General features: G+C 41.7%; 1 protein-coding gene across 3 annotated transcripts in view; it reads left to right on the top strand.

The window, feature by feature from the left end:
• CCDC148 (coiled-coil domain containing 148) overlaps positions 1 to 12,932 on the top strand; it is a 98,148-nt gene that overhangs the window by 72,132 nt on the left and 13,084 nt on the right. For all 3 annotated transcript variants that reach the window (XM_075180837.1, XM_075180838.1, XM_075180839.1), the window contains one exon: positions 6,596 to 6,736. In XM_075180837.1, the coding sequence (XP_075036938.1) occupies positions 6,596 to 6,736 (141 nt within the window). The remainder of the gene's footprint in view (positions 1 to 6,595; positions 6,737 to 12,932) is intronic.

The following is a 12,932-nucleotide window of genomic DNA, read 5'->3' on the forward strand; positions in this document are numbered from 1 at the left end:
CATGTCCATCCACAACATTTGGCTACGAGCCCTTTTTGCAGCAGGCACACACTCCATAGATCATACCTCCCAATATTTGTCTTTCCAGTAGCAGGGTGGGGGCTAAGCTACGTCACGGTGGAGGTGTGACCACATAACAATGGGGATGGGGCTCAAATTGGAACTGTTCCACATAAATTAGGACAGTTGGGAGGTACGGCATAGATCGCCTTCATTTCTGGGCTCCCAGATTATCATAAGCTTCTATGTTTGTTTCATAGAATGTGCAGCCATTGGGAAAAATCCAATAGCTGAACATCCAGTGTCCCTCTGTCCTGATGTCCTCAGCTTTCAGGAAAAGACACTTCCCTGACTGTCGTCAGTTCAGGTCTGTATATGGGGGGAATTCAATTGCCAGCGATGTTGCGCGTGGAAATCGCGCCGTCCTTTTTGCCAGTACTTGCGGTAGAAATCTCCGCTCATTTTTCCTTGCACCTCTATCTCTATGGGGTGCGAGAAAAAATGAGCAGAGATTTCTGTTAAATTTCTGCCGCAAAGTGTCTCACGGACATTCGCAGCTAATTGAATTCCCTCCTATGTGTCCTTATTGTGTGTCTTCCAGTTGAAAGCAGTCAGTATGGAAACCCCACAAATTTAAGCTTTTTATAACAGCTATATAGGCTTTATATGTGTGTAAGATATAGCATCTTGCTATAAATGCAGAATACAAATATTTTGATGTGTTGATGATAAATCTTTCATGTTGTCCCTTGGTTGATCCTTGAACAGCGTTCATCTGACCCATGATTGCCTATCATATTTCTGTAACAGATATTTGCAAAATACCATTTGTCTGATTAATCTGTTCTTGGAGGTAACATTGGTATCAATAGTTTGTCATTTTCTCGTTATTTGAAGCATCGGGCAGGCAGCAGCATTTGTTCTGTGCAATTTATCTTAAGAACATCTGTTCAGTAACACCCCGAGCTACTGAAAACCTCTCATGTCAGCTTCATCATTTATGCCAGGCCGAGAAAAATCTGCTGCTTCTCAACACGCGAACCAATCAATAAGGAATTTATTTTCTCTGTCAAGATCACACAACCTTAGTTAGACATTAAATAAATGAAGACTGTTAAAACGTTCAAAGCATTTCACAAATTGACATTATCTGATGTGTGCTCATAATTTAGTAATTAAAACATTGTCTGCTTCCCACGGATTCCTGGAGAACAGTCACGGTTATCATACACATAACTGTGAAAGGGTGACTTACATACACCAGCTGTACTATTGACGGTAAAGCACATGTGTCATTTATGAGGTTTGTAGCAATGGAGGCTGAAATTACTTATTGAACGTCTTAATCTGTTCATTTGTCCCTAATAGGGTTGCCAACAAATCACCTCCCCAATAAGGGACAGGAGAGAAGAAGAGCCCCGTGTCACTGATATGTGTCACTGCAAGTGTTGGTGACATGGTTATGAACATTTATGTGTATCCGTATTTTTCTTACACAAATAGACACACACACGTCTGCACAGAACCTCCTACAGCAGTGATGGCTAACCTGTGACACTCCAGGTGTTTGTGAAACTACAAGTCCCAGCATGCTCTGCAAGCTATCAGCTAGTTATCTATTGGCAAAGCATGCTGGGCTTGTAGTTTCACAACACCTGGAGTGTCACAGGTTAGCCATCACTGTCCTACAGCTTCTTTCACTATATACTATTCACATAGCCTAGTACTGACCATCATATTACATCAATACAGCTTCCCTTACCAGAGACCTCTGCTGATCTCTTTATTATACAGAGACTCATTCTGGTGACCTCTTTATTATGCAGAGTCCCATTCTGGTGACCTCTCTATTATACAGAGCCCCAATCTGGTGACCTCTCTATTATACAGAGCCTCATTCTGGTGATCACACTATTGTACTATTGTTCTGGTGACTACTGTATTATGCAGAGCCCCATTCTGGTGATCTCTCTATTGTGCAGAGCTCCATTTTGATGATATCTCTATTATGCAGAGCCACATTCTGCTTATCTCTGTATTTTGCAGAGCCCCATTCTGGTGATCTCTCAATTATACAGAGCCTCATTCTGGTGACTACACTATTATGCAAAGCTCCATTCTGGTAATCATACTATTATACAGAGCCCCTTTCTTGTGACCTCTCTATTATACAGAGCCTCATTCTGATGATCACACTATTATAAAGAGCCCCATTCTGGTGATCACACTATTATACAGAGCCCCGTTCTGGTGATCACACTATTATACAGAGCCCCATTCTGGTGATCATACTATTGTGCAGAGCTCCATTCTGGTGATCACTCTATTATACAGAGCTACATTCTGGTGATCTCTCCATTATACAGAGCTACATTCTGGTGATCATACTATTGTGCAGAGCTACATTCTGGTGATCATACTATTATACAGAGCCTCATTCTGATGATCACACTATTATAAAGAGCCCCATTCTGGTGATCACACTATTATACAGAGCCCCGTTCTGGTGATCATACTATTATACAGAGCCCCATTCTGGTGATCATACTATTGTGCAGAGCTCCATTCTGGTGATCACACTATTATACAGAGCTACATTCTGGTGATCTCTCCATTATACAGAGCTACATTCTGGTGATCTCTCCATTATACAGAGCTACATTCTGGTGATCATACTATTGTGCAGAGCTCCATTCTGGTGATCACACTATTATACAGAGCCCCATTCTGGTGATCACACTATTATACAGAGCCCCATTCTGGTGATCACACTATTATACAGAGCCCCATTCTGGTGATCACACTATTATACAGAGCTACATTCTGGTGATCATACTATTATACAGAGCCCCATTCTGATGATCACACTATTATACAGAGCCCCATTCTGGTGATCACACTATTATACAGAGCCCCATTCTGGTGATCACACTATTATACAGAGCCCCATTCTGGTGATCACACTATTATACAGAGCCCCATTCTGGTGATCACACTATTATACAGAGCCCCATTCTGGTGATCATAGTATTATACAGAGCCCCATTCTGATGATCACACTATTATGAAGCAGGGGCAAACGCAGGATTTAGAAGGGGGGGTTTCCGTCAAGCAGCATCCGCGGCAGTGCTGTATTATACTACAATACAGCACTGCCGCGGACGCTTCTTTGACAGCGCCCCTGCGTGCGCCACCGTGAAGAGCCCCATTCTGATGACCACACTATTATACAGAGTCCCATTCTGGTCATCAGACTATTATGCAGAGCCCCATTCTGATCATCATACTTTATGCAGAGCTCCATTCTGGTGACTACTATATTATGCAGTTTACTTCTGCATAGCAATCACAATGCATTGTGGGTGAAAGTGCTGCATCCACAGTTCATGTAGTGCAACATACCGACATACAGTTGATATTTTTTTATTTATTTCTTGTTTTTGCAGGATGCTTGGTAAAGATTCCATGAAATATACATGCCACATCCTGCATAGGATTGGCGCAAACACAGATGGTTCTGAAATATGGCAAAAGCTTTTAATTGTCATTTAGCCACATTGCAGATATGTCTGACTAGTTTATTGAGATGTTTTGAAGCATGGGAAAATGGTAGAGTAAAATGTAGTATTGTGGCTCATGGGTAACTGAGACCCCAGTAATTTTGTATGAGGCCCTCCAGTATTTATGCAGTTTAGGGCATATCCACCAAATGTGGGCAAACGTTCCAGTCTGATTGTAGCCTCTCCAGCATCTGTCTGAGGCCAAGGGGGCGAACGAGCTTACCCTAGAGGGAACCATGTATCCTTGGTAGTAAAGTTTCTACACATTTTCCCTTTATGCACATATAACAACCCACCTATCAGCTACGTCTCCCTCTCTCCCCTTCCTCCTTCTTGCTCCATTCGACCCAGTCCCCATTTCACTTTACCTGTGTCTTCAGTTTGTCCACCTTTTCCCTTATATTGTAATCTCCTCTGAGCAGGGCTCTCTCTCCTCCTGTTTCCACCACTTTTTCTCTGCTCTACAGCTACTCTTCCCACCTCCGTCTTTAGCCTCCTGCCCACCGACTCTGCTCCTGCTTTTCACTGCTCCTTTTCTAAAGCTCTTAACCTGTTGCTGCCCCCACACTCCTGGGCACACCAGGTTTCCCACTGTCCTGTCTCTCCCTCACCCTTTCTTTAGCTGTGCTCTGAGCCTCCTGAGTTATTGTGCTGCTTGTTTATTGTACTATAATGTCATACCTTGTACTGTCCTATTGTTTGTTCCTGTACGGTGCTGCAGACACTTTGTGGCGCCTTACAAATAAAAATGAATACTAATAATAATAATATAGAGTTCTTATGTATTCTCTGATGACACTCCAGTCACTTGGAACGAAATCATTTCCATCTGGCTTTCCAATTATAATTCACATGTTTGCTTCACAGGGGGAGCTATAGCCTTAAGTATGGATACCGTTGGAAACCATTGTCCGTTCAATCTTCTCATATGTCTCTAAATATTACTCCTATTCCTAGTTTTTTTTGTTTTTTTTTTGTTTGGATTTAAAGGACTGAAAAACGCAGTTTCTATTTTTCAAACCCTTTAATTGGTCACAATGTTTGCTATAGTAAAAAGTGTTCTCACTCCAGACAATGAAGTTCCCCGCATATGTTGCAGGATGGTTATTTACCAAGAAAAACTGAACTATAAAAATAAAACGGATTTCGGTGTGACCAAATTGCACTGATTCTTTAGTTTAGGCATTACATCAAAGAGCCATGTTGCATTAGATTTTACATTTGTGATCCCAAAAAAGCAGTGATATGATTTTGTGCCACACATGAACAAATGACACAGTGTATGACTAGCTTTAGGGCCATATATATGATATGGGGAGCGGAGGGCCTTTAAAGATTAGCTCTGTGCCCTACCTCACACATAATCGTCTGCTAACAAATATAAAACAGTTAAAAATATGTGACAGTAGTAGGAAAGGACAAGCTGGTCCCAAGGACAGTCCTCACACAAAGGACCTGGATGTTTATAAGATGTTCTGAAATACCATCTCCGTTCAGCTGAAGGACCAAGACTGTTCAAGGGCTAGATTTACTAAACTGTGGGTTTGAAAAAGTGGAGATGTTGCCTATAGCAACCAATTAGAATCTAGCTGTCATTTTGTAGAAGGTACTAAATAAATGATAACTAGAATCTGATTGGTTACTATAGGCAACATCTCCACTTTTTTCAAACCTGTAGTTTAGTAAATATACCCCCAAGTGCCATTGCTTTTCCCATCTCTGCTCCTCCTTTGGTGATCTCAGCAGCTGACTATCTTGACACTTCTACAGTGACTGGATTATCGTTCATGTCTCTACCTTCCAATGTCTCTATTCATTCCCTATCTACGACCCCGGTAACTGCACAGAACTGCCAGATACCAAAGGCTGCATTAATATTGGTGACTGATAATAATGCTTCTGCTTTACAATAACCACACACACATTCCCTTCCACCAGCTACAGCTGTTATTCCACTACATTATATATCCTTTGTTCCCCACACCTCTTAGATGGTAAGCTCAATTGGACAGGGTCATCTGTAGCTTCTGTTTCATGTCTCGTATCTTATTTCTATATATCATGATTTCCTCGATGTTGAGTGCTACGTAATATGTTGTTGGTGCTTTATAAATATAGGACAATAATATGATATGATATATTAAAAATATATGCTACATAGAAATCATCGGATGATTATCATCCAGCGTTTATATTATAGATAGCAATAGTTCCCATCCTGCCATTGAGCATTTATGTAGCTGGCTTCACATAGTAATATGGAAGTCATTGTAGCATATACTGAAGTTGCTAGCCAGCCAACAACAGGGGAGAGCAAACTCAGTGACCAAGAAGTAGGATGAACTTCCCATGTGGAAGGAATGGTGGTTACTGCTGTTTGTGTGGAGTTTGCATGCTCAACACGTTTCCTTGGGTTTCCTCTGAGTACTCCCACAGTCTAAAGACATACTGGTAGATCAATTAGCTTATTGTAATAAAAACATACCAACTTTTGGTAAGTTAATTTTGGGAGATCCCAGGCAGGGGGGCGTGGTTGGTGGTTGGGAGGGGCGGGGCGCGGTAATTCGTGTCATTTTGATCCCCCCCGCATCAAAATGCCGTTTTTGTCGTGGGGGAACGGGGCCAAAATGATGCGATTCACCGCGACTCGCGTCATTTTGAGGAGCAGATGCCATATGCAGGATATTTGCCTGCTCTCTCAGGAGCCCGGGAGACCTACCTGAATTTCGGGAGTCTCCCGGACATTCCGGGAGAGTTGGCAAGTATGAATAAAAGCAAATAATGCACTTGTGTGTCCGTGGTAGGGAAATTATTTAGCCAGGAACTGATATGATAATAATAAATAGCAGATGGCATTAAGCACATATGTAAAACTAATACGGCAAAGTAGTTTGTCACCCAGTGAGTGGTAAGGCATTAATGTTCATCCTGTATTTTAGAGTACCAAATGCACCTTTTTAATTCAAGATGTATTCTAGTTGATACATATGTAATCTATTTAATGTATTTAAAATCTTCCCCAAATCCTACTTTAGGTCATGCAGTGGAGAGCGCACCAGGAAGAAGCCGCTAGATTAGAGTCTTCTATCGCTGCCAGGAGACAACAAGAGGAGCAACAGCGAGAAAGACAAAGAAAAGAAAGAGAAAAGCTTCACCGTGTAGATGAAAAAGAGAAAGTATGAACATTCTAATCATTTGCATTTATTATTTAGGAGAGTACAAAGAATATCTTGCTGCATCCTAATTACAAATATTTGTTACTGCTGGCAATATATTGGATGGCCGTGTTTACACAGCATTCTACAAAAGCTAGTTTAAGATTCAGCTAAAGCTATTAATGCCTCAAAGGAACTAAATCTAACCTTACTGCATTGTGCTGTGAGTGTAACATATCCTGAATTATTCTGTAAATGTCGGTTTTTGTAACAGTACTATGGAGACTGTGGGAGTGCTGCAGCCAAGTACCCTGCACTGCAGTACATTCTTGTCACAGCTCAGCAACTCTGTGCAAAACAAACTTTATTCAGACTACCGTCTCGCCTCCCTATTCACATTCATAACAGATTACAAATCAAGGCAGCTGATGTAAATTTGTTGCCAACAATTAGTGCAGCCAGATATTTTGTGAGTTAACCGATATTCATCACTTTGTGCATCGGTGATGTTTCTGATTTCTAGTGAACTGAGAAGCTGCAGTGTCACTGATGTCACTGGTTTCTAGTGAACGGATTGGCTGTATTCTCACTGGTGTCACTGGTTTCTAGTGAAGGTATAGGCTGCTTTGTCACTGATGTCACTGGTTTCTAGTGTAGGGATAGGTTGCAATCTTACTGATGTCACTGGTTTCTAGTGAAGGGATTGGCCTCTTTGTCACTGATGTCACTGGTTTCTAGTGTAGGTATAGGCTGCTTTGTCACTGATGTCACTGGTTTCTAGTGTAGGGATAGGTTGCAATCTTACTGATGTCACTGGTTTCTAGTGAAGGGATTGGCTGCTTTGTCACTGATGTCACTGGTTTCTAGTGTAGGGATAGGTTGCAATCTTACTGATGTCACTGGTTTCTAGTGTAGGGATAGGTTGCAATCTTACTGATGTCACTGGTTTCTAGTGTAGGTATAGGCTGCTTTGTCACTGATGTCACTGGTTTCTAGTGTAGGGATAGGTTGCAATCTTACTGATGTCACTGGTTTCTAGTGAAGGGATAGGTTGCAATCTTACTGATGTCACTGGTTTCTAGTGAAGGGATTGGCTGCTTTGTCACTGATGTCACTGGTTTCTAGTGTAGGTATAGGCTGCTTTGTCACTGATGTCACTGGTTTCTAGTGTAGGGATAGGTTGCAATCTTACTGATGTCACTGGTTTCTAGTGAAGGGATTGGCTGCTTTGTCACTGATGTCACTGGTTTCTAGTGTAGGGATAGGTTGCAATCTTACTGATGTCACTGGTTTCTAGTGTAGGGATAGGTTGCAATCTTACTGATGTCACTGGTTTCTAGTGTAGGTATAGGCTGCTTTGTCACTGATGTCACTGGTTTCTAGTGTAGGGATCGGTTGCAATCTTACTGATGTCACTGGTTTCTAGTGAAGGGATAGGTTGCAATCTTACTGATGTCACTGGTTTCTAGTGAAGGGATTGGCTGCTTTGTCACTGATGTCACTGGTTTCTAGTGTAGGGATAGGTTGCAATCTTACTGATGTCACTGGTTTCTAGTGAAGGGATAGGTTGCAATCTTACTGATGTCACTGGTTTCTAGTGAAGGGATAGGTTGCAATCTTACTGATGTCACTGGTTTCTAGTGTAGGTATAGGCTGCTTTGTCACTGATGTCACTGGTTTCTAGTGTAGGGATCGGTTGCAATCTTACTGATGTCACTGGTTTCTAGTGAAGGGATAGGTTGCAATCTTACTGATGTCACTGGTTTCTAGTGAAGGGATTGGCTGCTTTGTCACTGATGTCACTGGTTTCTAGTGTAGGGATCGGTTGCAATCTTACTGATGTCACTGGTTTCTAGTGAAGGGATAGGTTGCAATCTTACTGATGTCACTGGTTTCTAGTGAAGGGATTGGCTGCTTTGTCACTGATGTCACTGGTTTCTAGTGTAGGGATAGGTTGCAATCTTACTGATGTCACTGGTTTCTAGTGAAGGGATAGGTTGCAATCTTACTGATGTCACTGGTTTCTAGTGAAGGGATTGGTTGCAATCTTACTGATGTCACTGGTTTCTAGTGAAGGGATAGGTTGCATTGTCACTGATGTCACTGGTTTCTAGTGAAGGGATAGGTTGCAATCTTAATGATGTCACTGGTTTCTAGTGAAGGGATAGGTTGCATTGTCACTGATGTCACTGGTTTCTAGTGAAGGGATAGGTTGCAATCTTAATGATGTCACTGGTTTCTAGTGAAGGGATAGGTTGCATTGTCACTGATGTCACTGGTTTCTAGTGAAGGGATAGGTTGCAATCTTACTGATGTCACTGGTTTCTAGTGAAGGGATAGGTTGCAATCTTACTGATGTCACTGGTTTCTAGTGAAGGGATAGGTTGCATTGTCACTGATGTCACTGGTTTCTAGTGAAGGGATAGGTTGCAATCTTAATGATGTCACTGGTTTCTAGTGAAGGGATAGGTTGCATTGTCACTGATGTCACTGGTTTCTAGTGAAGGGATAGGTTGCAATCTTACTGATGTCACTGGTTTCTAGTGAAGGGATAGGTTGCAATCTTACTGATGTCACTGGTTTCTAGTGAAGGGATAGGTTGCATTGTCACTGATGTCACTGGTTTCTAGTGAAGGGATAGGTTGCAATCTTACTGATGTCACTGGTTTCTAGTGAAGGGATAGGTTGCAATCTTACTGATGTCACTGGTTTCTAGTGAAGGGATAGGTTGCAATCTTACTGATGTCACTGGTTTCTAGTGTAGGTATAGGCTGCTTTGTCACTGATGTCACTGGTTTCTAGTGTAGGGATCGGTTGCAATCTTACTGATGTCACTGGTTTCTAGTGAAGGGATAGGTTGCAATCTTACTGATGTCACTGGTTTCTAGTGAAGGGATTGGCTGCTTTGTCACTGATGTCACTGGTTTCTAGTGTAGGGATAGGTTGCAATCTTACTGATGTCACTGGTTTCTAGTGTAGGGATAGGTTGCAATCTTACTGATGTCACTGGTTTCTAGTGTAGGTATAGGCTGCTTTGTCACTGATGTCACTGGTTTCTAGTGTAGGGATCGGTTGCAATCTTACTGATGTCACTGGTTTCTAGTGAAGGGATAGGTTGCAATCTTACTGATGTCACTGGTTTCTAGTGAAGGGATTGGCTGCTTTGTCACTGATGTCACTGGTTTCTAGTGTAGGGATAGGTTGCAATCTTACTGATGTCACTGGTTTCTAGTGAAGGGATAGGTTGCAATCTTACTGATGTCACTGGTTTCTAGTGAAGGGATAGGTTGCAATCTTACTGATGTCACTGGTTTCTAGTGTAGGGATAGGTTGCAATCTTACTGATGTCACTGGTTTCTAGTGAAGGGATAGGTTGCAATCTTACTGATGTCACTGGTTTCTAGTGAAGGGATTGGCTGCTTTGTCACTGATGTCACTGGTTTCTAGTGTAGGGATAGGTTGCAATCTTACTGATGTCACTGGTTTCTAGTGAAGGGATAGGTTGCAATCTTACTGATGTCACTGGTTTCTAGTGAAGGGATAGGTTGCAATCTTACTGATGTCACTGGTTTCTAGTGAAGGGATAGGTTGCAATCTTACTGATGTCACTGGTTTCTAGTGTAGGGATAGGTTGCAATCTTACTGATGTCACTGGTTTCTAGTGAAGGGATAGGTTGCAATCTTACTGATGTCACTGGTTTCTAGTGAAGGGATAGGCTGCTTTGTCACTGATGTCACTGGTTTCTAGTGTAGGGATAGGTTGCAATCTTACTGATGTCACTGGTTTCTAGTGTAGGGATAGGTTGCAATCTTACTGATGTCACTGGTTTCTAGTGTAGGGATAGGTTGCAATCTTACTGATGTCACTGGTTTCTAGTGAAGGGATAGGTTGCAATCTTACTGATGTCACTGGTTTCTAGTGAAGGGATAGGCTGCTTTGTCACTGATGTCACTGGTTTCTAGTGTAGGGATAGGTTGCAATCTTACTGATGTCACTGGTTTCTAGTGTAGGTATAGGCTGCTTTGTCACTGATGTCACTGGTTTCTAGTGTAGGGATAGGTTGCAATCTTACTGATGTCACTGGTTTCTAGTGAAGGGATAGGTTGCAATCTTACTGATGTCACTGGTTTCTAGTGAAGGGATTGGCTGCTTTGTCACTGATGTCACTGGTTTCTAGTGTAGGGATAGGTTGCAATCTTACTGATGTCACTGGTTTCTAGTGAAGGGATAGGTTGCAATCTTACTGATGTCACTGGTTTCTAGTGAAGGGATAGGTTGCAATCTTACTGATGTCACTGGTTTCTAGTGAAGGGATAGGTTGCAATCTTACTGATGTCACTGGTTTCTAGTGTAGGGATAGGTTGCAATCTTACTGATGTCACTGGTTTCTAGTGAAGGGATAGGTTGCATTGTCACTGATGTCACTGGTTTCTAGTGAAGGGATAGGTTGCAATCTTAATGATGTCACTGGTTTCTAGTGAAGGGATAGGTTGCATTGTCACTGATGTCACTGGTTTCTAGTGAAGGGATAGGCTGCAATCTTACTGATGTCACTGGTTTCTAGTGAAGGGATAGGTTGCAATCTTACTGATGTCACTGGTTTCTAGTGAAGGGATAGGTTGCATTGTCACTGATGTCACTGGTTTCTAGTGAAGGGATAGGTTGCAATCTTAATGATGTCACTGGTTTCTAGTGAAGGGATAGGTTGCATTGTCACTGATGTCACTGGTTTCTAGTGAAGGGATAGGTTGCAATCTTACTGATGTCACTGGTTTCTAGTGAAGGGATAGGTTGCAATCTTACTGATGTCACTGGTTTCTAGTGAAGGGATAGGTTGCATTGTCACTGATGTCACTGGTTTCTAGTGAAGGGATAGGTTGCAATCTTACTGATGTCACTGGTTTCTAGTGAAGGGATAGGTTGCAATCTTACTGATGTCACTGGTTTCTAGTGAAGGGATAGGCTGCTTTGTCACTGATGTCACTGGTTTCTAGTGAACTGATAGGTTGCATTGTCACTGATGTCACTGGTTTCTAGTGAAGGGATAGGTTGAAATCTCACTGCCTGCCTGCATCATGTCACTGGTTTTATGTGATCGGATAGGCTGCTTTGTCACTGATGTCACTGGTTTCTAGTGAAGGGATAGGTTGAAATCTCACTGCCTGCCTGCATCATGTCACTGGTTTTATGTGATCGGATAGGCTGCTTTGTCACTTAAGTCACTGGTTTCTAGTGAAGGGATAGGTTGCAATCTCAGTGATGTCACTGGTTTCTAGTGAACGGATAGGCTGCATTTTCAGAAATAATGGTTCAGCCCACAAAATGCCACCTACACGGTGAACATGACCCCTTCATGGGCACTATTGGTGGAGATGTTTTAAAACATCTGGAAACTTTGCAAACTTTACCCTCACTTGGAATTTCAAGAGTAATTGATCACTTGGCTTTTGTGAAAGGTCTTTCATGTATGCGTAGTTGGGTAAAACTTTGGATTAATTATATATTATATTACAACATTCATTATATACTATTGTAATATGATGAAGGAGTGGGTAGGAATTGTACTTACTCATTGCAATTTGGTCCTGCATATTACCTCCCTAGGGTTTTTGGGTGCCAGTTTGATTGACGTTTGTTGTAATGCAAGTATTTTAGCTACCTCAGTTCTGTTAAAACACAGGCGTTCCAACAAATGTAAGGCAAACAAGGAAATAAAAAAAGTTACTGTTTAGAAGAATTAAATAGAATAGGAGAACTCAAACCCCTAGGTTACATAAGCACTCCTATTTAATTCTTAATTTAGCCTTTTTTTTTTTTTTCAAAATCAATTTTTTTTTGCCTTTTTGGAGCAGAATTTTTTGATGTCTCCTATTCCCAGTTTTAGATTGTACACTTCGACTGTGATTGTACACTTCGACTGTGATTGTACACTTCGACTGTGATTGTACACTTCTACTGTGATTGTACTCTTCAACTGTGATTGTACACTTCAACTGTGATTGTACACTTCAACTGTGATTGTACACTTCTACTGTGATTGTACACTTCGACTGTGATTGTACACTTCGACTGTGATTGTACACTTCGACTGTGATTGTACACATCGACTGTGATTGTACACTTCGACTGTTTGAATATTTTTTTCTCCTAATACTGTACATTGACCTGTAGTGCCTGAAGGTCTATACAAATTGTGTTACTGCTTATCAACCCAGT

This window comes from Mixophyes fleayi, chromosome 7 (genome assembly GCF_038048845.1).
Source record: "Mixophyes fleayi isolate aMixFle1 chromosome 7, aMixFle1.hap1, whole genome shotgun sequence".
Lineage (NCBI taxonomy): Eukaryota > Metazoa > Chordata > Amphibia > Anura > Limnodynastidae > Mixophyes > Mixophyes fleayi.